The sequence below is a fragment of the Lynx canadensis genome, chromosome D3 (assembly GCF_007474595.2).
Source record: "Lynx canadensis isolate LIC74 chromosome D3, mLynCan4.pri.v2, whole genome shotgun sequence".
Lineage (NCBI taxonomy): Eukaryota > Metazoa > Chordata > Mammalia > Carnivora > Felidae > Lynx > Lynx canadensis.
In genome coordinates this window covers 85669584-85697265 of record NC_044314.2, presented here as the reverse complement: position 1 = coordinate 85697265, position 27682 = coordinate 85669584, and the positions used below count along the sequence as shown (strand labels likewise).

Genomic DNA, 27682 nt, shown 5'->3' with positions numbered 1-27682 from the left:
CCACAGGATGCCTCTGCTTGATAGTTCAATAGTCAGAAGGCAGCCAGCAATGGATTCGTCTTGCAATATTCTGTTCCCTCTGCCGGAAAAAATATCCCCTTTCCCAATTGGCTAATTTTCACTGGTCCTTAAACATCATTTTTACCGATGGAAACTTTCCTAAGAGTATCGTCCGTTCAGCCCCAAATAAGCTTGGGATACTTCATCTGGGTCCCCCCATCTTCGGGTCCTTTTGTGATAGCATTTCTCATAGTAGTATCAGAGTTGCCTTTAAATTGTTTCTATCTGCCCTTGAAGACAGGACCCTCATAGTCCTGGCTTCCTTTGCATCCCCAGCAGCTAGCACAGGGCCAGGCATATAGGAGATGCCTAATATGGAATTTGTTCCTTTTGTTTGTTTGTTTTATTTTTCTCTAAGACTGATGCTAAATCTGTAGTTGGTTTTTTCCAAGACGTTTGAACAGGCAACTACATTTTCAGGGCATGAGGAATTCAATTTTTTTTTTCTTCCTCTCATATTTTCCTTGCCAGCTGACATCACGAAGTACAGTGCTCTCCAGTCCTCGCCCTGGCTCAGGACCCGTGAACCCACTTTGCACGTGGGCCGGGCACGCCACTTTTCCCAGTCAGGGACCTGGGCCCCAGCGCGCGCCCCCGAGGGCCCCGCGGAAATGCCCTGGCCCACCCGCCGGAAGTGACGTAACGCCACGTCCTAGCAACCGTTGCCAAGGAGCTCGTCTCTAGGAACCCACTAGAGCCTGGATGCCTCCTGCGGGGGGGAAAAAAGTGGTTTCTTGACGAGAATTTGAGGTAACCTCGCCAACCCGCGTTCGGAAACTCCCCTAAGCCCCCCAAAAGAAAAGAACTCCCTCCTCCTCCTCCTCCCCCTTCCCAGTGCAGCACCTCGCCAATGGAGGGTCGCAGCGGTTAAGTCCCCAACGCCGGGGTCTGTGCCTGCCGAGCCTCGCGGGGGTCCAGGCCGCTCCCAATGGGCTGAGCAGTCGGGGAGCCCAGATTACCCGCAGCGAGGTGCCTGGGTCCGATGTGGGGTCCCCTGTCCTGTTTCCCAAGCCCCGGGGGCGGGGGAGGGGGAACACTATTTTGGGGAATCCTAGGAGGCTGCTGGTCCAGCGCTCGTGCCAGCCTGGGACCAGGGCAGTGTCGTTTCTGTCCCGAGTTGTGCCAGATAAACGCACGTCCTGGTTTTAATTCCACCCCCACCCCCTTGGGCTCTTATGTGGGTAAGTGCTTGTGAATTAGTGTGGCGACTTTCCGCTGGCAGAGGGAGAGTAATTGCTTTTGCTAATTTTAGAGCTCAGAGCCCACTGGGCATAGACAACCTACCTGTTCAGTACATCTTTGTCCTCAGCGGGTGACCACCTGAAAGCTGGTGGGCAACCAGGGGGGAACCCAACTACCTTTTTTTCCTCTCGTGGTAACATTGTACTCGTTTATCCAAGTGATTTGTGTTTCTGAAAGGGAAGAGAAGTATATGTGTGTGTATGTTATATACTATATATACATAATTTCTAAATCATTAAAATTAAGTAAATATGTGTGTGAAGATTAGGACATGGACTTTTACTTAAAATACTTTTAACAATGAAAAATTTGCATCTCCAGTGTGGATTCTTACTTGATTTACGTAAAAGTTTTCCTTTTATGGATTGAAGGGCACCTCAAAATTTTAAACCGCATTATCTTTTCTGTCTTTTGACTTTTAAACAATAATAATCCTTTACTCATAACTTTATTATAATTATGGAGAAATCATAATATCTTTACATTTGATGTTTTCCAAATATCCAGCTCCACCAATTAAAAAGAATCTATTTTAGAGCAAAATGCAGGCAGCCCCAACTTTGATAAAATAGCATCTATTCATTTCATAGTTAAAAACTGTTAAGGAACACTGAAGTAGTTCTTTCTGTATTTCTTTTTTTAGCAGTTCATTTTTTAATTCATTTTTAAAATTGCTAGTTTAAAAAATTGCCTGCCTGCAAAATTTCTACCACTCCTGCCCCTACTAAACAAGTGATATCTTCATGCAGGAAACACTAGGAACCTTGGTAAAGCCATTTCAGCTGTTAAATAATCAAATATTTAACCTTTTAAAAGTTATAATCACCACCAACCTACTCATGAGTGTGTGTGTGTGTGTGTGTGTGTGTGTGTGTGTGTGTGTGTGTGTGTTTTCCTGGCCTTGGGCCTGTGAATACATTTATTCAGTCTATGGAAAGAAGTCACTGTTTTGATGCAGTGGGTATTCACAGATGGAATTAGGCACAGATATGTCCTTATGGAATTTATAGTTTAGTAAAGAAGAGAAAATGTACATAAATAATTAGTACAAAACAGAAAAGTAACTGTAAGAAAGCGGTGCAGATAAAGTGTGATTAACTTGGAGGTCAGGGACTGCTGTTATTCTGACACAGAACATGGGAGATAGAGAATGACTTCCCGGAGGAACGTGCATTTGGAGGGCAGGGCTTGAAAGACTTAGGATTTGCACCTGTGGAGATCAGGCAAGGAACAGGCTTTCTGGGCAAGAAAACAGCATCAGCTGAAGGCAGATGTGGAAAAACTAGGGAGCAGTGACTATTTCAGTCCGGTGAAGTTTAAAAGAGTGAAAGGTAACAATTTGGAAATAAAGTTGGGAAAGCTAAATTGAGCTAGATCTTAAAGAGTCTCGAAATCCAAGAAATTTGGACTTTGTGAGCAATGAAAATCATACAAATGATTTGGAATAGAAGCGGGGGCCAGAAAACTTGAGGCTGTTACCTTATTGAAGACACAAGGAAACATAGGCCTGAATTACTCAAGGGTGGCAGAGTTGATGATGGTGAAGAGTGCTTGGTGGAGGAAACCAGAACAAAACCAAAGAGAGCATACCTAGGCTAAAGCTTGCGGCATCCGTTCAGCTTCAGTTGGGTGTGGCTGTGCACAAATGGGTGCCCAGGGTTGCTAGATCTTATTTTGACCAGAAATTAGGTGTCTGGATTTTAATGTAAAAAAATCGCCCAATTTTTAAGCATGGGCTGCTAATTAAAACAAAATGAGAAGCATGTCTGCAGCCTAACAAATCTTTACCCCTGGGTAGTTGTGGAGCTGAGTGGAAGAGATGTTAATATAGGTGGAATTTATTACTCATTTGTCCATATTAATTCAATGTTAACTCAGATGATTGCTATCATACCAGATGCATATATAAAAACATTTGGTATTAAATATTAACAGTATGTACTGTAACATTCATAATAAAGTCTTCATATTCTGATTTCTTTCAGCAAAACAACCCTTTTCTTAGCATTTTGTGTACTATGTAGAATTATACTTTTCATGCCTACCTCCTATAAACTTAATACTGATTTTTTTCCAGAATGTTTATAACAAGTATTAAGGAATTTTATCTCTATTTTTAGTTATAAGACCTAATTATGAGCGATCAAATCAAATTCATTGTGGACAATCTCAATAAGGAGCCTTTTAGGAAGAACTATAATTTAATAACATTTGATTCCCTGGAGCCAATGCAACTATTGCAAATTCTCAATGATGTTCTGGCTGAGATTGACCCAAAGGTAAGAGTTTTTCTTGTGATGAAAAGGGTAGCAGGAAAGCCAGTTTCTGCCTGTAAGTATCTGTGAGTCTTGGGCAATTTATTTAACCTCTGGGCCTTATTTTCCATGCCTGTAAAGTAAAAATAAATGATCTTTAAGGTTTCTCTACTAACTTAATAATTAAATTACCTACTTGTACCTTATTTAGAAATGATTTCTCTACTTCGAACATAAATAGATTTGGTCTTGGAATGAAAATGCTTTTACAAAAGGTTTTATTGTATTGCAAGTTAGTTCATGTTTCTTATACACTGGTCTTTCCACTGGATACTTTTTGAACTTGACATTCTTAATACGAATCCTGATCTGACTTGTATGTACCCTCACTTGGAATCTGGGGGCCTCCATACTTCATCTGTTTTATGAAGAGTCCATTGTACCTGTTATGCTCTAGCAGAACAATTTTGTCAATGAGTTTAAATATTGTTCTTTGTTAGATATACAACAATAACATGTTTTTTCAATTTCTTTATTTGTTAGCAAGTTGTTGATATCAGAGAGGAGATGCCAGAGCATACAGCCAAAAGGATGTTGAGCCTTCTTGGTATCCTTAAATACAAACCTCCAGGAAATGCTACAGACATGTAAGAATCTGATCACATGTTGCTTTCTTAAAGCTATGCTTTAATATCCAAACCTTCATAGTCTACAGTCAGAATTTCTAAGTTAAACCCAGTCTCCTTTAGTCAATGACTTCAGAATATCACTGAATATCAAAATAATCTTGAACTTTTAATATTATTTTGTCATGGAGAGTCTTAAGTGGGTCATTTTCCCCCTAATCAAACAAGTCAGGCAAATCTATTCCATTTTATCATTTATCCTTTATCTGCCCTTTTAGGTAGAAACAATAATGTAAACCTGCCCAGTCAATAAAGCATTAAGGCTGACTATACCAATTTATGGCTCCAATACAACCTCCCCATGTAGTCCAGAGATATACTAAAGGTCTAATTTTACGTTTATTGTTGATATTTTCTTTTTGTAGGAGTACCTTTCGTCAGGGTCTGGTGATTGGAAGTAAACCTGTAATTTACCCAGTGCTCCACTGGCTTCTTCAGAGGACTAATGAACTGAAGAAAAGAGCATATTTAGCTCGTTTTTTAATAAAACTTGAGGTACCAAGTGAGTTTCTTCAGGACGAAACAGTGGCTGATACCAATAAACAGGTATACAATACACAAATGGCAACTTTTAAACTATCTGTAATGGATGTCAATGTGCATATGTTTAAATACTTGTTAATCTCTCTCTAGCTTACTTGCTTCTCTGTATTTCCAGGTGGCACCAAAAGGTAAAATAGTTATTAGTAATGTTCAGCTGCAATCATGTATGAAAATATTGACTTTTGCACACAAATGCCATTTCAGTGATAGAAAAAAATCGTGAAATTAGGATTTTAAAGTAATTTATTAAGAATCGTGGGTCAATAGGGTTTTAGGTTTGGGATTGTAGAGTACTTTCCTGATCAATTAGGTGACTATTACAATTTGTCATCCAAGTCAGCGAGAAAGGAACTATCATAATAATTGGGCAAAAGTATAGATTGACACTATCCCAGACAAATCAGGATATGCGAGCCCCTGAGAGGATTGTGTATAGGCAAAGAAGCTAGGTTTGAGACCTCAAAGGACTTCCCAGTCAGGCAGAAGGTAGAGAAAGGGCTGGGAGTTTGAAATTTCAGTGTACTTTCCTTCTAGCGTTTTAGGATATTGGGTTCTGGCCTTACAGTCTTAAAGCTCTTGACTGCTGAGGATTCTGGCTGATCTGGCTCTTGGTCCTGGGATTTCAAAGCACATCGCTGATCAAAGACCATGGAAAGAGAGGATTCAAGCTTAAGATTTCAAAGGACTTTGATTTCTAAAAGGTGTCTCAGTTTAGCACTTTGTGCTTTTATTCTATGCTATGTACATAGACTGATTTGTGCCAGTTTGTTGTGAATAGTTTGTCAGTCTTTCTCTCCCAACAGATTATGAGGTCTGTGAAGACAGATATCCTGTCTTATCCATCTTTGTTTTCCTCCAGGGTTTTGTAGAGTTGCTTCTATACAGCATGTACTCAAAATTGGGATTGAATCAAAGCAATAAAAACTAAATGTTTCTTCATCCATGTTTTGTTATTTTGGATTGTCATGGCAGTCATTCAAAATAGAGTCAATATTGATCTCTTAAGACATTTTGGGGATTGAAAAGTTTATGTAAATAATCATGTCAAATGTTATAGTAGATACCTTGGGAGAAATACAGCAGAATGAGACCACCCCAACCCCTACATTTGAAGGCTTTACATAATGTAGGAAATGGAGAAGCATAAATGTGAAATCTTTTCTCCTCCCTACCCACCCCCATCAATAAACTTGATTAAAACTAATTCCCCTGAAGGAAGTTTATTAATAGTTTTTACTAAATCTGTCCATATAATTCATGGAAGAATTAGTGATAATAAAGACATGTTTGTTCTTGAAGCATATCTGAGATATATATATATATATATAAAATGGCTTATATACTTAGCTTGTCCTTTAGCATAGACCCTAATAAAAAATGCACATTGTCTTCCTGAATGAAGAGTTTTAGAATAAATGATTTACAGATTTGTAGGATATTATCAGTCAGGAAAAATATTATTAATTTTCTGTCATTGCTCACAAAAAATACTATTTTTAAAGAATTTTGGATAAGAGTTGTGATTTTTTTCATTCATTCCACTACTTTTTATTGAATATCTATATCAGTTATGCACCACGCTAGGTCCCAGGGATACAAAATTGTACAGGATCAATAGGATTCTTGTCCTCCTAACTCTCCTTGTCTAATGGTGGGAGAGAGATAAGTAGCTAGACAATTATAATTTTACATGCTATTTACTCTGGAATCATGACACTCTGATCTAGATAGGTATAGGGCTAGAGAAGTCTTCTCTGAAGATGGTGTTATCTATGCTGAGACCTGACAGATGATGAGCTGAAATTATCCAAGTAAGGAAGTCATAGAGTGTTCTCAGAGGAAATAGGGTGTGCAGACTGGAGATGAGAACCAAGAATATTCCAAAGATTTAAAGATCACCATAGTTGGATGATGTGAGTTAGGGAAGAAACCAGAGAGGAAGCTGGAGAAGTACTTAGTGACCAGATCTTATATACCTACTTTTTTTATATCTTATATGAAAGTATTTTTAATGCCATTCTATAATGGTTTAAGTAATCACTGTAAGTTAATGAATAACCTGATTAAGAAAAGCCTATTGGATCTAGTCATTAATTTATAATTTTTTTAACTTATCTTTTAGTATGAAGAGCTGATGGAAGCCTTTAAAACTTTGCATAAAGAATGTGAGCAACTCAAGACATCTGGATTTTCTACAGCAGAAATAAGAAGGGTAAAGAAAAGAAAATACAGTAATATTAAAAAAAAAATTTTTTTTGGGGGCGCCTGGGTGGCGCAGTCGGTTAAGCGTCCGACTTCAGCTCAGGTCACGATCTCGCGGTCCGTGAGTTCGAGCCCCGCGTCGGGCTCTGGGCTGATGGCTCAGAGCCTGGAGCCTGTTTCCGATTCTGTGTCTCCCTCTCTCTCTGCCCCTCCCCCGCTCATGCTCTGTCTCTGTCTCAAAAATAAATAAACGTTAAAAAAAAAAAAAAAATTTAAAAAAAAAAATTTTTTTTAATGTTTATTTATTTTTGAGACAGAGACAGAGCCTGAGCAGGGGAGGGACAGAGAGAGAAGGAGACACAGAATCCGAAGCGAGCTCCAGCCTCTGAGCTGTCACCACAGAGCCCGATGCGGGGCTCAAACTCATGAACTGTGAGATCATGACCTGAGCCGACATCGGACGCTTAACCAAATGAGCCACCTGGGTGCCCCTTAGGACTTTTGGTACATGTTACTTAACATTCTCCAAAAAAATTTTTAACATTCTCAACCAGGCATGGAAACAATAGAAGTTGCTTCCTCAGGGAGGCTTTCCCTGATCTCCTACATGAATTAGTTCCCCCAATTCTTTTTGTTTTATCACACTTACCAGACTTAGGATTACTTGAATGTCTGTCTTCCCAACTATTTTTATGCCCTATGAGGGCAAGGACCATGTCTGTATTTCTTGTTCACCACTCTACCCCAGTGTCTATCACAGTGCCCCGTACATGGTAGTTTCTCAGTGAGAGCTTGCTGAGTATATTCGAAATGAAAGATGAACTCATATTAATGGGAGAGAAAGATCCATAAGTAGGATACTTATAGTATGAAGGAAGAATTATAGACCTTCATCCATTCTTCCTCCATTATGTCATGTGAGTAAACTGAAATGATAAAATAACCGAGAGTCTGTCATTTTAATTTCACTATTACCAGGGTGTTTTTGAACATATTCTTTGTAGAAAATATGGTAAGCAAGATAGAAATTAATTCACTTATAATCCCACACTGTATAGATAACTACTATTGACATTTTAGTGAATATATTTAAATCTTTTTCTTCATATTGTGCTATATATAAATGTTGTAATCTGCTTCTTTCAAGTAATGTCATATCATGACTTTTTCTGTCATTAAACATTCTTCAGCACAATTTTTAATGACTTTCATTGTATCGTGCCATAGTTTACTTAAAAATCTTCAGACATTTGGATAATTTACAAATTTTAGATATAATTAGCATCTGTAAAACTCCTCATAGAGAAGTCTTTGGCCTTCCATGAATATTTTATTAGGAAAAATTCCCAGACATGGAATTATCAGGCTAGATGGTATATATGTTTATTTTAAGACTGTTGATATTGTTCTTCAATACAATGCCACCAGGAATGAGGAAGAGTGCCTATATCCTCAGATCCTGTGAATACTGACTAGTGTGTCTGTTTTTCTCTTTAGTATTACTGTGATGGTTAGGCTATTCATTCTTTAGGTTTAGGAAGGAATTTTTGTTTGTTTTCACTTGCAAATATTATGGAGCTGTTTAACAGGAAGGTGGTTTATTTTTGAAGCCTTTATTTTTAGGAAGGGAATTGGTTAATTGACAAAACCAGATGCAAATTTATGTCTTGAAAACACCATAGTCTTAAAAATAATTTTGATGGAAAATTGGCAGAATATATAGTTTGGTATTTAACAGAGCAGATGGGATGTCAGCAGCTGTTGTTCATGTTTTTAGACCTGCACACTTTCCATCATAGAAGACTTTTGAAAAATCATGTGCCCATATTTGGAATCAGAGCACAAATGTGCTGGTTGGCAGCTTTACCTTGCTACGTTATAACCTGTTTTATTTGCTTTTCTAAATGAACACCAAGCTGCCAAATAAATTACCCTGCATAAAGAACCCTGGGGAGAAATAAAAATGCCCTTTATCCAAAAGAGGATCTTTGTTCCTTAATTCTCTGGCTATATGTAGTGAAAACGGTCAATGCACAATCATATGACAACTTTATTTGAATTCTACAAAGAATACTTTTCCTGATAATGTCTCCTTGACTACTTTTTAGGATATCAGTGCAATGGAGGATGAAAAGGATCAGCTCATTAAGAGAGTTGAACGTTTGAAGAAAAGGGTAAGGCAAGAATTAGCACTGTGAGACTTTGGCCCCAAGTCCCAAGCACTTGCACAGATTTAGGAATGAAAATGAAGATTAAGCAAGGCATGGGTGTACATCTGAGGATGGACTCAAATAACATTGACAGAAAGGGAGTCTCCCCAGGCAGTAGCCCAGAACTTTTAAGACCTGGAGTCTGGAACGTTACTGTCATCTCTAGGGAGTACTGTTTGCCAAAAGGAAATGATAAGTGGATGTCTGAGTCACATGACATGCTAATTTCTTTCTTAAACTTGACAGTAACATGTACTACTTATTCCTTTACTGTAGGTGGAGACAGTTCAGAATCATCAACGGATGCTTAAAATAGCAAGGCAACTTCGAGTTGAAAAAGAGAGAGAAGAATTTCTTGCACAACAGAAACAGGAACAAAAGAATCAGGTATCCTCACAAAAGTTTATATTCTTATGGTGAAAGAAATAGTTCCTTTTGGTTATCCAAATGTAAAGAAAAAAGAATTCTAGATTGTGGAAGTTCATGTTTCCTTTTGTTAATGTGATGGAATACTTCTTCAAAGGATTTTGTGTCACCAGTAACAATAATGCTACTTTTTAGGTTCAGTACCCAGTATATATCTGTATACTACCTTCTAGCTTGTGCTTAACTCATGTTGAGCCAACATCACAGAGCATTCATCATAATGTTAAGCATTAAGATTAACGGCTGATAAAACTTCCAGAATCTCCAAAGGGTGTCCTGAGATTCGGGGCCTATGAGAACATCCATTTTATTCCACCGATCACAGTATCCACTACTAGACTTTATTCCAGTGGTGAATAAGCAAATCATGAAAAGGTGCAAATCACCCACATTCCACATTTTTAGACTTTGCCTTAAAGAAAAAATAATTCGGCTAGAAAAGATTATTTTTACTTTATTAAAAATTTGTCTTAGGGGCACCTGGGTGGCTCAGTCGGTTGAGCATCCGACTTCAGCTTAGGTCATGATCTCACGGTCTGTGAGTTCGAGCCCCACGTCAGGCTCTGTGCTGACAGTTCGGTCTGGAGCCTGCTTTGGATTCTGTGTCTCCCTCTATGCCCCTCCCCCGCTCATGCTCTGTCTCTCTCTCTCTCTCTCTGTCAAAAATAAATAAACATTTTAAAAAAATTTTTTTAAAAATTTGTCTTAAAACTGAGTAGACTAGGGGCACCTGGGTGGCTCAGTCAGTTGAGCATCCGACTTTGGCTTAGGTCACAATCTCACAGTTGGTGGGTTCGAGCCCCATGTTGGGCTCTGTGCTTACAGCTCAGAACCTGGATCCTGCTTTGGATTCTGTGTCTCCCTCTCTCTCTGCCCCTCCCCTGCTCACACTCTGTCTCTGTCTGTCTCTCAAAGGTGAATAAATGTTAAAAAAAATTTAAAAACTGAGTAGACTATACATTAAAAATACACTTTGAAACAGCTCCATTTCCTACTCAATGAGATGTTTGGCTCTTTTGGAACTTGATTTGGCATCATGGTAGTTCCACTGCACTAATAAGCTGCATTGCTTGGTCCCTGAATGGTCACCTAGCATCAGTGTCTGAGACACTGAGAGAGAGAGAGAAAGAGAGAGCAAGAGCGCTCAGTGTGGGGCCTGATGCGTGGCTCAATCTCACAACCATGAGATCATGACCTGAGCTCAAATCAAGAGCTGGATGCTTAACTGACTGAGCCACCCAGGTGTCACACATCAGTGTCTGAGTCTAAGACATCATTTTGTGGCTGGCTCAGTTGGTAGAGTATGCAACTCTTGACCTAAGACCTTATTTGTGAAAATGCTAATATTCCTCAGAATTAAGAAAACCATGTTAGGGGTACCTGGCTGGCCAGGCAGTGGAGCATGCAACTCTTGATCTTGGGGTTGTGGGTTCAAGCATTGGGTGTGGAAATTACTTAAAAATGAAATTAAAAAAAAAAAAAAAGAAAAGAAAACCATTGTTATAACAAGAAAAGCCTGATGCATATATTTTTTTACCAAGTATTTTTCCTTGATCACTAAGTACAACAGATAACTAAAGAAAAAATATCTGAAAGCTTTTTTTAAAAAGCTTTATGTGAAAAGGTATTGAGAAAACCAATTACATTTTGAGCTCAACATAGTAATTTTCTTAGTTCTTATTATTTGTTCTTTTTACATCATAAGAATTACGTGGAACTTGTATTTTTCTTTGTCCATGTGAGTGGTAGGTCTCAATACCCTAAGGAAATAATGGATCTAATTACATTTTAAAGCTATTTCATGCGGTGCAGAGACTGCAAAGAGTACAAAATCAGCTGAAAAGTATGCGCCACGCAGCAGCAGATGCAAAGCCTGAAAGTAAGTGGAAACTGTTATATGATCTAGATGATCAGAGAATATTAGTTTAAATCAGTAGTTTTCCTTAAAACAATCAACTCATGGGAATTAATTATTGTTGAGTGATAGCTCAGCATTTTAGAGTGGCATTTTCTAGTTAATTAATGAGAGTCCTATTGAAGACATCCTTAACTTTTACCGGGGTTTTATGGTTCCCATTCAGTGTTTGGTCAGAAGGTAAAGATAGTGAAAACCACCATGGAGGGAGGCTCTCTGGTATGTGAGTATGTACCTAGGATGGATGTTATGAAAAAGATGGATGGGAAAAATGTGAATAGTTCTAGAGCCTGAGCCATAAAGAAAAGGAATAAAATGCTGGACTCTTAAAGCTTGGTGTTTTTTCTTATATTGGGCTGTGCTAATGACTTGACTCTTGGCACATTAGCTTTACATAGAGGATAAATTGTTCTAATACCTGAGATAATACCACCAAACCCTTCTTAGGCATTTTATTTTTTTTTATTTTTTTTTATATATATATGAAATTTATTGACAAATTGGTTTCCATACAACACCCAGTGCTCATCCCAAAAGGTGTCTTAGGCATTTTAAAAGTGTTTTTGCTCATCAGAAGGGAGACCATGTAAACTGGAGGAGCAGTGGAAAGCTATCATTGGTACTGGAGAAATATTTCAGTGTAAATATCTGGCTGTTCAAGTGTTAATTCATCTTTCTGTAGTATTCTATGAAATACTACGCTCCAAGCTATAATTCATAGAATAAAAAAGATAGACAATAACAATAACAATTGTTGGCAACAATGTGGAATTGTTGGCAGGAAGGTAAAATAGTGTGACTTCTTTGAAAAACGTATCTGGCAGTTTCTCAAAATGACCCAGCATGTTTCATTCCTACGTATCTACCCAAGAGAATTGAAAACATATGTCCACACAAAGTCTTGTACACAAATGTTCATAGCAGCCTTATTCATAATAGTCAAAAAGTGGAAACAACCCCAATGTCCTTAAACTGATGAGTGAATAAACAAAATGTGGCGTATCCATGCAATGGAATGCCAAGGAATGAAGTACTGATACATGCTACAACACATATGAACCTCAAAAACATGTTAAGTAAAACTAGTCATAAAAGACCACATATTATATGATTCCATGTGTATGAAATGTCCAGAATAAGCAAATCCAGAGAGAGAAAATCCAACTAGTGATTACCTAGGGCTCGGGAGTTTTAAGGCGGGGGACAGCTGTGTGTGTGTGGTGGAGGGAGGAAGGGACTGCTAATGGGTACAGAGCTCCTTTGGAGCCGATAAAAATGTCCTAAAATTGATTGTGGTGCTAGTTGCACAACTCTGTGAATTTACTAAAAACCATTAAATACTTTAAATGGATGGATTTTACGGCATGTAAATTGTATCTCAATACAGCTGTTAAAAGAGATAATACAGTATTTCCTTAATTCTAGACACATATTCTTTCCCATTTTAGTTGTTTTTGCCATTGGGGTATATGTTACATTTTATATGTACATTTAACATGGTATTTGTTACTTAATCAATGGCATCTTAGAATCAAGGAAGTATGGTATATTTAATTCATGTTTTAAAAACCAGCATATGGGGCGCCTGGGTGGCGCAGTCGGTTAAGCGTCCGACTTCAGCCAGGTCACGATCTCGCGGTCCGTGAGTTCGAGCCCCGCGTCGGGCTCTGGGCTGATGGCTCAGAGCCTGGAGCCTGTTTCGGATTCTGTGTCTCCCTCTCTCTCTGCCCCTCCCCCGTTCATGCTCTGTCTCTCTCTGTCCCAAAAAAAATAAATAAACGTTAAAAAAAAAAAAAAATTAAAAAAAAAAAAAACCAGCATAGTGTTGCCTCTAAAATATATGGTTAATACATGTTAATTGGTGACTTTCCATAGACTCTCTCACTCCTCTTAGTCTTATAAATTCAGGTTCAAGCAATACCTGGAAGTTGCCATGCATTTAGTTGTTGGTGTCATTTCATTCTTTATTCATTAAGTTTTCACTTTCTAGGAGAATGTTAATTTTCAGGACAAAGAAAATAATTTTTTTTTCTTTTAATGTTTATTTATTTTTTGGGAGAGAGGTAGGGAGCGGCAGGAAGAGAAGGAGACAGAAAATCCCAAGCAGGTTCTGCACTGTTAGCACACTGTTAGGATTTAACAAACTGCGAGATCATGCCCTGAACCGCGATCATGAGTTGGACACTTAACTGACTGAGCCACCCAGGTACCCCCAAGAAAATAACTTCTTATGATTTTTTTCTCCTCAGTGTGATGTATATCTTTTTAGTGTATATTCTTTGGATTTGATGTAGTTTCCTTCAAAACTTACTGTAAAAATTAAGACAAATCTTCAAAAGAAATCTGTTGTTATAGCCATTTAAAAATTAATATCAATAAGTAATTTGCATAGGCCTACTCTTACTAAGAAATTATTAGAAATTACCACTAATAGTGAATTTATTGAGGGGCACCTGGGTGGCTCATTTGTTAAAGCACCCAACTTCAGCTCAGGTCATGATCTCACAGTCTATGAGTTCGAGTCCCGTGTTGGGCTCTGAGCTCACAGCTCAGAGCCTGGATCCTACTTCAGAATCTTTGTCTCCCTCTCTCTGCCCCTCCTCCGCTCATGCTCTGTCTGTCTGTCTCTCTCTCTCTCTCAAAAATAAATAAACATTAAAAAATTTTAAAACAAATAGTGAATTTCTTGAAATGAAGGTAATGTGTGTAAGAATTGAAAGATTTTGTATGCAGAAAAAAATTGATCAGTGAAGTTTTATACAGTGTAAAATGTTCTTCAATATCTGTTATCTTCAATTTTATTAGGTTAAATATGTTGTTATTATGTATTAATTCTGACAACTAAACATAATATCCAAAGGTATTTATAGCATTTGTAATACTTCATTTTTTATTTGAATTGATAGTCTTTATTTTACTTTGGCTTTCTACCTAAAGAGAAATTATTTGGGCCAGGGAGTACATAATTACTCACTTATAATAAAATTTACAAATAAAATTGTATTTTATGCATCTCTTGGGATGCTGGTGTAAAATATTAATGTGAGTAATGTTCATAGATGCTACTAAATAAAATCACTTACATTATTAAGTAGTAATAGAAATAATTGGCTCAAACCTATAGTGCATTAATTCGATTTTTGTTGAACGTCTACTACATGTCAGGTACTGTGCTGGGTGCTAGGAATAGAAAGCAAAGATATTTAGGATCTCACAGTCTAATACAGGAACGACAGGCAGTGAACAGTTATAATGCAGCATCACTAATTTGCTGATGGAGCCCAGCACAGGGTTCTATGAGAACAAAGAGACAAAGCACCAAACCCTGTCACAGAGTCAAATGGCTTCCTGGATGAGGTGGCACCTGAGTTAAGTTCAAGTTGGAAAGGTAAGGAATAGAAGACATTCCATGCCAAGGCACAGTAACCAGAAAGAACATAAATATAATAGATGAAGTAGAGATAAAAGGGTAGGCTATTCCTGACTGCTTGTCTTTGAAAAGAAGGCAAGAAGGAAGAAAAAAAAACAGAAAAGAAAAGAAAAGAAAAGAAAAGAAAAGAAAAGAAAAGAAGGCAATAGAGGGAGTGTGCAAATGAATGAGAAAGACAGTACCATGCCTAGACTGATTGTGTGCTGGTGACTGTGATAGTGATTGTGATAGGGGTGATTGTGTGCTGGAGGAGAGAGTCAGTTAGACAAACAGAAATTGAAGATTTGGGAGGAGAAGGTGAGAGTTGATAACAGCCTTTCCTGTGTGTAGGGCATTGAGTGTTCTGCAGCAATTGCCACAATATGTTAATTGTTGGCGTATCTGACTCTGACTCAACTAAACTCCAGACTAGTTACCAAGTCATAATTGGTCTTTCTATTTCCAGGCCCTAGCATGCTAAATTACACAGAGCAGGCATTCAGTAAATAGTCTGTTAAGTAGTTAGGAGGTGGGAGTAGAGACCAAAACCCTGGATAGGAAGAAAATGATCTTTTCCACAGATAGGAGGAGAATCAAATGAGAAAAACAGGGCTGAAAACATAAAAATAAGGTATTATGTGTGTAATATGTGTTCTTTGGGGCAGGGTGTAGGGAGCAGGAAATTAAGGAGTTCTTGCTTTGTGGACATCTTTCTGGGAAATAGTCTTAAGGGTTGTATTCAGCAGCCTAGGAAAAGAGTAGATAAAACATGTTTAATTGATCCAGGTATTTCCTTTAAGAAGGTCTATCTAAATTTTTTAAGTAACAAAAAATAGCTTATAGAAAGTTTCTATTTACTTGAATAACATGAAAAGTGTTTTTATTGTAGGAATGTGCTTTGTATTTTTTCAGAGTAACAGCCATATTATAAAACACTCATGGAAGTTAATTCATCTTTATACTCTATACTTATTCGTGAGATTTATTATATAAAAGAAGCTACTCATTCTGTTGTAGGGTCAGAGAGATGTTTTCAGAGGGTTTTTAACCAGAAAGTTTGCTGAGATCTTAGTGACCATATATTTAATTTCACCAGGATTTTGAAAGATATTTTTTTAAAAGCTGCATTGAGAATATGACTACTCTTCAAGGTCTTAAGTTAAAATTTTTAAGAGAAGAATTTTAAATGTGATGGAAACCCTATTTTTATGTTTCTTAACAGTTTTATTGAGGTAAAATGGATGTTTAATAAACTGCACGTATTTGAAGTGTATATTTGATATGTTTTGACAAAATACACACGCTGTTGAAACCATCAACCTTAAGATAACAAATATAACCATCGCTCCCAAACATTTTCTTGTGTCCTTTGTAATATCTCACTTTTGCCCCTTTGTGCCCCTCTACCCATTGCCAGGCAACCACTTTCTGTCACTATACAGCAGTTTGTATTTTCTAAAATTAGAATCTTTCTTTTAAGTAGAAAAGATAATATTTAAGAATTTTAAATCTTTGAAAACATTTTAGTATTTGATTCTTTATATCTCTGGTTACGTGTAGTATGTTTAAGAACTTGACAATGGAAAAAACAGTCACCTAATAGCCAAAGGAGCCAGGATGTAGATTTAATCAGAAACCACATAAGAATGACTGCCTAATTATAGTGTGATTCATTAAATACTCTCTCTTCCCTCCCTTTCCCCAGTCCCCAAAAAGGGGGAAAAATTGTGGGGATGAATGGAAAACTTGTGATTTTGCCATTAATAAAGTTTTACATGTTAATATATAGTTAGCACAACAGAACTAAAAATAATTTTTAAGGTTTTGGGCCAAATTTATTAAGCAATCTACCTACGTAGATTACTTAAACCGGAAATCCAGTGTTTTAAAAAGTCAAGCCAGAATTTGTAAACGTGTCATGGAAAGATCTGAAATAAACCTTTTAAAGCTCTCTAGGCTGGGAATTTATAACAAAACTATTATTCACTGAAAATCTGTGTATGTGTATGTGTACTCTGCCAAAATAAGAAAACTTTCAAACACTTTAAAACCTTTAAAATACAATTTAAGTTGCCACTTACTGTAAGCTAATACTTTACAATATCAAAACTACCAACATGGAAAGCCAAAAATGTTTATGAATGTAGATAATTTTTTTTTGGATTCTGACTTGTACCTTTAGTAATATTTTCATTGGTTTGAAGCTGACAAATTATAATGTATTACCATTTATGAAATATTAGAATAGAAATACAAATTGCATCAGAAATATTGTTAAAGAAAAAGAATAAATGGCCACTTATAGAACAAAGAATCTGGGTGGAATTTCATTTGTGTTGTCATTCAAAAGATTTCAATGGTTGGGGCTCCTGGCTGGCCCAGTCGGTAGAGCTTGTGACCCTTGATATTGGGGTCATGAGTTTGGGCCCCACCATGGGTGTAGATTACTTTTTTAAAAAATTGAAAAAATATTTCAATGGTCAATTTTTTATTATACAGAATGCTTTCAATAGATAAGCCTATTATTCAGGTCTCATATTTTAAAGTGTACAAAGTATCACTATACCTACTCTCTTGGGCTGAATAATTATTTTATTTTTAAAGGTTTAATGAAGAGACTAGAGGAAGAGATAAAGTTTAATTCTTATATGGTAACTGAAAAATTCCCTAAAGAATTAGAGAGCAAGAAAAAAGAATTGCATTTTCTACAAAAAGTGGTTTCAGAGCCTGCCATGGGCCATTCTGATCTTCTTGAACTAGAATCTAACGTAAGTGGCAACCAGTCTTCTTTTTATAACTCCCAATTTTATCTCATCCCCAGTCCTGTGAAATTATATGAACTGCTTTCTATGGTGTCCTGCTCTTGACTCTTAAGTTCCCCTGTGCTGAGTTGACAGTTTTTATGAGGAGTTGTTCTTTGTGAGAAATTATAGCATGTAATGCCGTTACTTAATCTACATGATGTTATACAGACTTAGTCAACTGATTAGGAAACTAAACAGCTTGAATATATAAATTAATGCATATCATTGACTCATAGGTTTATGTATTCATAATATAATCATTTAGATGGTAAATTTTTAAATATTTTGCATATCATTATTTTTTATTTCCAAGAATAATATTATAGCAATTTTATATTTAAAGCTAATACTTTTATTTGCTTTTTCATGCCTGCTTTGGAATTACTAAAGTTTCTTGTAATGTTCATTGAAACTTGGTTTCATATTATTACATTTTTGTTCCATAGAAATAAAGCACCAATCAGATGTATATTTTTTAATTTTTTTTTCAACGTTTATTTATTTTTGGGACAGAGAGAGACAGAGCATGAACGGGCGAGGGGCAGAGAGAGAGGGAGACACAGAATCGGAAACAGACTCCAGGCTCTGAGCCATCAGCCCAGAGTCTGACGCGGGACTCGAACTCACGGACCGCGAGATCGTGACCTGGCTGAAGTCGGACGCTTAACCGACTGCGCCACCCAGGCACCCCACAGATGTATATTTTTTAAAAATAAGAATTAAATGGTATGATGATTGATTGAAAGATTTTGGCTCACTAATCCATTAATGTGCGTAATATGTGCTTAATGCCCACTCTGATTAAATACATAATTCTAGCCATTTTATTCTTTTAATTTACTTAAAGAAATTAGATGTTCAAGTAACATTTAGCTCAAATTTAATGTCATAGAATTAACAGGAGTACTCTAGTCTTTTTAAAGGATAGTTATACTGAAGCCATGTAATTTTTTTTTTTTTTATTTCTTGAGGGACTATCTACTTTTATTGGCTTTATTCACTTTTATTTTATTACATTTGGTAAAGGGTTAATGAGTAAGATAAATGGCAGCTATATAGAATCACAGATCATTAGAACAGGAAGGGTTATTAGATGTCATCCATGAACCCAAAAACTCTCAGTTGGGTTCATGAATTCCTTACACTAAATCCCTCGGGAATGTTAGTCTGGATTTTCTTTATCACTTGCAGTGACTTGTAAGTCACGACGTAGGTGAGGGATAACTTCAGATTTTTAGAAATTGTCTTTTTGATAATAATGTATAAAATTTCATGTAGAATACTTCAGGATAATTTCAACATGGATGGTTAAATCCATATAAATAATCAAAGTGTGTAAATATATATCATGAACTATGAAATGTAAATTGTTTCTAAAAATAATCATAGTAACCTACTTAGAATGTTAATGGACCTGTTCCTCCCATGAAATCACTGAGATAAAAACTGAATTCAGGGACACCTGGGTGGCTCAGTCGGTTGAGCATCCGACTCTTGATTTTGGCTCAGGTCATGATCCCAGGGTTGTGGGATTGAGCCCCATGTTGGGCTCGGTGTTGAGGGTGGAGCCTGCCTAAGATTCTCTCTTTCTCTCCCCTCTACTCCTCTCCCCCATTTGTGTGTCCTCTCTTGCTCTCTTTCCCTCTCCCCTCCTCTCTTTCTGTCTCCCCCTCTCCCCCCACCCCTCTCTGTCTCACACACACACACACACACACACACATACACACAACTATGTAAGTTCAAAGTTTCGTTTGGCTAGATGTTCCCTAGTTTATGTAATCATAGGGAGAGTTTTAACCTTTTTTACTTTCATGCTGTTTTAGATAAATGAAATAAACACACAGATAAATCAGCTGATTGAAAAGAAAATGATGAGAAATGAGCCAATTGAAGGCAAACTCTCACTATACAGGCAACAGGTAAGACCACTCTTTTGGCTTTCATATTTAGATCTCTAATCTTATTGGTGAACATCTTCATAAATACCCTAGGCTGTGTTGTGGATAGTCTTAAAGTGAGAAGGAAGTAAAGAGTAAATGTTCTTGGGGCGCCTGGTGGCTCAGTTGGTTGAGCAGCCGACTTCAGCTCAGGTCATGATCTCACGGTTCATGAGTTCAAGCCTTGCGTCGGGCTCTGTGCTGACAGCTCAGAGCCTGGAGCCTGTTTCGGATTCTGTGTCTCCCTCTCTGTTCCTCCCCCGCTCGCCCTCTGTCTCTCTCTCAAAAATAAATAAAGATTAAAAAAAATTTTTTTTAAAGAATAAATGTTCTTCTGTTATTGCTAATCTCCAGATTATAACAAAGAATTTGTGGAAAAACCATAAAGACACATGTTTGAGTTTGAAATTCAATACACCTGATAATGCTTAGTTTCCTTAGCATCTGCCAACTGTGATGATAGATCTATTTGTGCTTATATCTGTTAAGTGTGGAATTTGATTTAAAAAAATTTTTTTAACATTCTTTTTTGAGAGATAAGAGAGAGACAGAGTATGAGCAAGGGAGGGGCAGAGAGAGAGGGAGACACAGAATTCAAAGTAGGCTCCAGGCTCCAAGCTGTCAGCACCGAGCCTGACGCAGGGCTCGAACCCACAAACCGTCAGATCATGACCCAAGCTGAGGTTGGACCCTAACCAACTGAGCCACCCAGGTGCCCCAAGACCCTATGGTGTTCTTTTAACATGTTCCTTTGTTTCCTGTATTTCCTGAAAATTCTGGTTTGATATTTTTTGGCAAGAATACTTTCTAGGTAGCATTATGTACTTCCATTTGGAGGTGATAATGTCTAATTGTCTCTTTTTTTTTTGGAATGTTAACAGCCATTGATTATCATTGCTCATCTGTTAATTTCATTAGGGTTTATAAAATGTTGATACTTGGGGCACCTAGGTGGCTCAGTTGGTTGAGCATCTGACTTTGGCTCAGGTCATGATCTCACGGTTTGTGAGTTGGAGCCCCATATCCACCTCGCCGCTGTCAGCGCAGAGCCCACTTCAGATCTTCTGTCCCTCTCTCTCTGCACCTCCTCCGATCTTTCTCTCTCTCTCTCTCTCAAAAATAAGTGTTGTTAAAATCTGTTGATACTGTGATTCTTTCTTCAATTATTAGCTTGACTGCCTCTATGGAAAAACCTCTCATCAACTATTTGGTTAAACTGAGCTATAGTTCACATAGGAAAGGCAGGGTACATGCTTGATTCTTTATTTATCAGTTTTCAAAAAGAATTTGTTTCCTCCACCTCATTTTCATCCTCCAACAGTAAAAGTGATCAATTAAGGTTAGTTTTTAATTTTTTGGTTCCTCATTTATTTAATAATTATGGGGTCTATCCATCAAGAAGAGCTAACAATTATAAATGTTTATGCACCGAATTTGAAAGCACCCAAATATATAAAACAATTAATCACAAACATAAGCAATCTTATTGGTAAGAATACAGTAATTTCAGGGGACTTGAATACTCCACTTATAACAATGGACAGATCATCTAGATATTTAACATCCTTATGAATCATAGATTTAATTCTATTTGATAAGTTTCTAGTATTTTCCTTGATGATGCTCAAATTGTCCCATTTTTTAATACTAGGAGGCTTTTCAAGTTAACTTTTGGTTCCTTTTTAATATTCTCTTCATCTTTGATAATGTCTTTGCTTTCTGGTTTGATAAGAATATTTCTATGTTCATCTTTTATATTTCCTTCTCTAGGCTTGGAATTAGACTTCCTTCTATGAGCCTGATTTGTTTCATTAGGAAATGATATATAGCGACTGAAATTTGGGTATTAGGATTTCTCATTGCTCCTTGAGTGGCCCTTATTTTTAGGTCTTTTTTTGTGGACAAAGCTAAGAAATAGTTTTTTTCTTCCTCTCTTCCTAATGTCACCCTGAGCTCATATTTACCCTTCCAGTTTAGATTCAAGGCTACTGGGCTTCTGCTTAACCTCATCAGTCTCACATCTTTCTCCTTATCCCACACTGGAAATTCTGGTTCTCAATAATACCAACATCATTTAATCCTTTATTTGCTTTAATCCACACTTTACACACAACAGTTTCAAAATAAAAGTAACAATACTACCACCAAAAATATGATTACTGCTGAAAATTGTTTTTTATTTTGTTTTGTCCTTAGGATATATGCCACTAGGAATATACAAATTACTGTTTTGAAGTCACTTAGAATAGGTCCTCTATATGGTTATGCCACACATTAAACTGGATACATATGTATGTTTATTTTTATTTTTAGGGATTAGTTTTATGATTATTTAAAATATTTACATGATTCCAAGTCAATTCTAAAAAACAAAAAAATATTCAAAGACATTTCTAGCATCTACTCCTGTGCTATCTATCCTAATATTTTCTTCCCTCATAGGTAATTTTTTAAAAATGTTTAAAGTCGGGGCGCCTGGGTAGCTCAGTCGGTTAAGCGTCCGACTTTGGCTCACTCAGGTCATGATCTCGTGGTCCGTGAGTTCGAGCCCCCGTCGGGCTCTGTGCTGACAGCTCAGAGCCCGGAGCCTGTTTCAGATTCTGTGTCTCCCTCTCTCTGACCCTCCCCCATTCATGCTCTGTCTCTCTCTGTCTCAAAAATAAATGTTAAAAAAAATTTTTTTTTAATTTTTAAAGCTAATTATTCCACTAAAAAATAATGTTATATATGGGGGACCTGGGTGGTTGGTTAAGTATCCAACTCGATTTTGGCTCAGGTCATGATCTCACAGTCATGAGAGCATCGAGCTCTGGACTGGGGGTGGAGCCTGCTTAAGATTCTCTCTCTCTCTCTCTCTCTCTCTCTCTCTCTCTCTCTCTCTCCCCCCCACCCTCATTCTCCCTCTCCCTCTCTCCCCCACCTCTCTCTCCCTCTCCCCGTCTCCTTCTGCCCCTCTCCCCTGCTCACGGGTGCACACATGTTCGCATGCACTCTCTCTCGCTCTCAAGATTAAAGTGAAAAACAAAACAAAATAATAATATTATATATACATAGATCCATATATCTCCCTTCTGAGAGAAGGAATCACATACACACTTTTCTTTTTAAAATTCTTAACAGTATATGCTGCTAAATAGAATAATCTTTATTCCTTTTTTTTATAACTTTATTGAGATACAATTCACATACCATATAATTCACTTGTAAAATGCACAATTCAGTGGTTTTTAGTATATTCACAGAATTGTGCAACCATCACCACAATCAATTTTATTTATTTTATTTTATTTTTTTAGTGTTTATTTGTCTTTGAGAGAGAGAGTCCAAGGAGGGGAGGGACAGAGAGAGAGACACACACACACAGAATCCAAAGCAGGTTCCAGGCTCTGAGCTGTCAACACAGAACCTGACATGAGACTCAAACCCATGGACAGTGAGACCATTGACCTGAGCTGAAGTCGGACGCTTAACTGACTGAGCCACCCAGGCACCCCCCACCACAATCAATTTTAGAACATCTAAACCTATTAGCAGTTACTTCCCATTTCCTTCCCAACCTTCAGCCATAGGCAACTACCAGAGACCAAGCTGTCAGTATAGATTTGCCTGTGATGGACATTTCATATTAATTGACTCAAATGATATGTGATCCTTTGTGACTGGATTCTTTCACTTGGCATAGTTTTTAAAGTTCTTCCGTGTTGGGGCACCTTGGTGGCTCAGTTGGTTGAGCATTCAACTTCTGCTCATGTCGTGATCTCACAGTTTGTGGGTTCGAGCCCCACATCAGGCTCTGTGTTGACAGCTCAGAGCCCAGAGCCTGCTTTGGATTCTGTGTCTGCCTAGCTCTCTGCCTCTCCCCCGCTCATCCTCCGTCTCTCTCTCTCTCTCTCTCTCTCTCAAAAATAAATAAACATTAAAAAAAAATTTCAAGTTCATCCATGTTGTAGCATGAGTCAGTACTTCATTCTTCTTGTTACTGAATAATATTCCATTGTATGGATAGATCATGTTTTGTTTATTTATACATCAGTTGATGGACATTTGGGTTATTTCTACCTTTTGGCTATTATGAATAATACTGCAGAGGACATTCTTGTACAAGTGTTTGTATGAAAATATGGTTTCATTTCTTAGGAGTGGAATTGCTGGTTCATTTGATAATTCTGTGTTTAACATTTTGAGGAAATGCCAGACTGTTTCCAAGCCAGTCCTACCAACAGTGTATGAACACATTCATTCCTCCACATTCTTGCCAACACTTGTTATTATCTGCTTTTTCCTTTTTATCATAGCCTTCTTAGTTGGTATGCTTATTCCAGTTCACGGTACATAGTATCCCACTGAGTGCTTATACCACCTTTCATTCAGCCAGTCACTAGTTGATGGACATTTGGGTTGTTGCCATTCTTTTGCAATTGCAAGTCATGCTTCCATGAACAGATTTTTGCCTATGTCTTTGCACATGTTTGCCAGCGTTATCTTTAGGATATAGTCCCAGAGGTGAGATCGCTCCATCAAAGGGTAAATGTGTATGTAACTTTGTTAGATGTTGCCAAATTCCTCTCCATAGAAGTTGCAGCATTTCTTGTTCCCACCTGCCATGCAAGAGAGTGCCTGCCTCCTCACTGCCTCCAATATGTGGTTGAACTTTTAGAGTTTTGCCATCCTTGTAGATAAGAGATGGTATCCTGTGATAGTTTTAATTTTTACTTATCTTATTATAAACAAGGTTGAGCATCTTCTCACATGAGTAACAGTTGTTTTAATTCTTTTTCTGTGAATTGTCCCTTCATGTCCATATCCCCACTTCTCTATAGGGTTGTTGGCCTTTTTTCTTTATGTATTAGAAGTATTTACTCTTTGTCTGGTTTATAATTGTAACGTTTTCCTCCAGCTTGGTGTTTGCCTTTTTATTTGTTTATGGTGCTGTTATATCACCATGGGAAAGTTCTTCATTTTTATGAAATCAAATTTAATAGTTCTTTCTCTTATTATTTTACGTTTTGAGTCATATTTAGGAACATTTTTCCCTCTTGTAAGTTATAGTGAAATTTACTCAGGTTTTCCTTTTGGATTTCTATGATTTAATTTTTTATATTTAAATCCCTGATTTATTTAGATTTTTTCTGGTTATATGCTATTTATTGTATATGGCTATCCAATTATCTAATTGTCCTAATATTAGTTAGTAAAAAATACATTTTTCACCTTTGGATTTGAGATTCTGACTTTGTTTTATTTCAAATTTAAGAATGATACTGGATTTATTTGTGTATTTTCTATTGTTCCATTGGCCTGTCCAGGTACACATATTAACTTATTTGCAGAAGCTTTATAGTCAAGTTCATTTTTTTTTTTAACATTTATTTATTTTTGAGACAGAGAGAGACAGAGCATGAATGGGGGAGGGTCAGAGAGAGAGGGAGACACAGAATCCGAAACAGGCTCCAGGCTCTGAGCGGTCAGCACAGAGCCCGACGCGGGGCTCGAACTCACGGACCACGAGATCATGACCTGAGCTGAAGTCGGCCACTCAACCGACTGAGCCACCCAGGCGCCCCAACTTTATAGTCAAGTTCAAATAACTGATAAAAGTACCCACCTCCACCTCCAATTGCTCTACTTTTTCAGGGTTTTCCTTGCAATTCTTGTTTGTATGTTCTTTCAGTAAGCTTTATTACCAACTTGCCTAGCTCTTGAAAAAAAAAACATAGTTTTTTAATTATTGGGTTTGCTTTATATTTATCAGTTACTTCAGAACTTACATCTTTATGATATTTGATCTTTGTGATATGATATTCTTCCCATCTAAGAACATGTTATGTGTCTCCATTTGTTCAAGTTTATGTTTTTTGTCTTTCAGGAGTGTTTGTTTTCCTCAAAGTTTTGGAACTTCTCTTGGCTCCACATTTTATTTTTTGCTTTTATAACTGAGGGCTTTTCCTCCCTTATGTCTTCTGACTGATTTGTCTATGAATACTACTGATTTGTTTACTATGGTTTTCCCATGGTTTCTCTTCTCTTTTTTTTAGACATATAATCATATACTATGAAAACTCCAACTTTTCCTGTCAAATTCTTATGCTTCTAATTGCTTTCTCCTGTCTAATGGTATGAGCAAATACCTTCAACACAATATTAAATTATAGTAGAGATAGTGGGCGTTTTTACCTTGTTCCAGACTTAGTGGGAGATACTCTCATGTTCATTAAATAAGATCCTGTTTTGGACTGAGGTTTATATTTATTTATTTTATTGTGTTAAGGAGGTATACTGTCAATTCCTGTATGCTTCTGGTACTCATCATTTCCTCTCTCTTTTTTTGGCTGGAATAATTCTATGGAGAGAAACATTCCTTCGTCATCTGTCTTTTCATTTTTTAGACAAAGAATAGACTGGTTTAAAGGGTTTGCATTAGAGATTTCCCCTCTCCTGTCAAGTTTGTGTGAAGAAAATATTTGTACTATTTCACTTAAGAAGACAGTTTGGCTAATGTTTTTCTTACACTAGTACAGCTGTGGTTCATTTGAGGAAATCCCCCAAGAGTTGCTAAGTAATGGAAAGTGCTGTGTTCATGGCTGAGAACAGCCATTTGGATTGTGTAAACATTTGCATAATTCCGGTGAGTCAGATGTTTGGTTTTAAACCTGCACTTCATTTATTAGAATGCCCCAAATATAATAGATGTTTTAACATTTCATTTTAAAAGTATGGCTATTGAATTTAGGTAAGATAACCTGTGTTGTAGTTTTGAGAATAAAACATTCTTGTTTTCTTCTGGTGAAAGGAAAGCTACCATGAAGAAAAACACTAGAATTAGGGATAGCTTCTATTTGCTTACCTAGAAAGTATCTTCATTAACATTTGAGTGTTACCTGACAATACTTGAATATGTATAATACTATTGTATTTTTGTTTCTCTGCTGATATAGCAGTATTTTCAGGGCTTTTGTTTTCCAAAATGTCTTTGGGTTGATATTTAATATACATTACATGCTCATATTAAACATATAACTAGTGATGACAGGTAGTAGGGTATTGGTTAGGAGAAGCCAACCAGATATTGAAAGTTTAGCTTGGGAAAATCTAAAAAATAAATAATTTCACAAGATAATAGGAAGTTGATTGTATGTCTAATTTCACATTCATATTTTATACTCAATTAGGCATCCATCATTTCTCGTAAAAAAGAAGGCAAAGCTGAGGAACTTCAGGAAGCGAAGGAGAAGTTAGCCAGCCTAGAGAGAGAGGTATCAGTGAAGACAAATCAGACCCGCGAATTTGATGGTACTGAAGTTTTGAAGGGAGATGAGGTAAGTTGAGGTATCTAATGGGACAAAGTTATGAGTATTGCTTATTTGAAACCATTCATGTGTTTTACTTTTTTGGTTTAAATGTCAGTAATCGAAAGTTCATCTTATTTTATAAAACCTATTTATTTAAAACTGAAAAGTCTTTGCAATGGTATTAAGATATTCTTGATATATAATGACATAGATCTTAGTGATTTAACAACATAATATTCCAAATTTTCCCTTTTTAATTGGGTGAATTTATATTGGATTTATTTATTGTAAGTATTAAGTTATAAAAGTAAAACAAAATGACTAGGAATTACCAGGTAAGACAAAAATTCATATTCCTTGATAAATGTAATTCCATAAAGGGCTGAGAAAATATCATCGCTCAGTTACTTTGTCAATAATGTGTATTTGGCCACTGAGACTGGTACCATTTAAATGACTTCATTGTAGGAGTACTACATGGCAATGAGAAAGAATGAAATATGGCCTTTGTAGCAACGTGGATGGAACTGGAGAGTGTGATGCTAAGTGAAATAAGCCATACAGAGAAAGACAGATACCATATGTTTTCACTCTTATGTGGATCCTGAGAAACTTAACAGAAACCCATGGGGGAGGGGAAGGAAAAAAAAAAAGAGGTTAGAGTGGGAGAGAGCCAAAGCATAAGAGACTCTTAAAAACTGAGA

At 37.0% G+C, this 27682-nt stretch overlaps 1 protein-coding gene across 3 annotated transcripts in view; it reads left to right on the top strand.

Moving 5' to 3' along the window:
* Positions 1–556: 556 nt before the first annotated feature.
* Positions 557–27682, top strand: part of IFT81 (intraflagellar transport 81) — an 89369-nt gene continuing 62243 nt past the window's right edge. The window contains exons 1-11 of one of the 3 annotated variants that reach the window (XM_032595414.1): positions 557–810; positions 3423–3581; positions 4101–4204; positions 4609–4789; positions 6909–6998; positions 9097–9162; positions 9475–9585; positions 11419–11503; positions 17553–17716; positions 19576–19671; positions 26859–27005. In XM_032595414.1, coding sequence (XP_032451305.1) covers positions 3438–3581; positions 4101–4204; positions 4609–4789; positions 6909–6998; positions 9097–9162; positions 9475–9585; positions 11419–11503; positions 17553–17716; positions 19576–19671; positions 26859–27005 — 1188 coding nt within the window. In that variant the 5' untranslated portion in view covers positions 557–810; positions 3423–3437. The remainder of the gene's footprint in view (positions 811–3422; positions 3582–4100; positions 4205–4608; positions 4790–6908; positions 6999–9096; positions 9163–9474; positions 9586–11418; positions 11504–17552; positions 17717–19575; positions 19672–26858; positions 27006–27682) is intronic. The other 2 variants (XM_030292459.2, XM_030292457.2) reach the window with 2 other exon arrangements.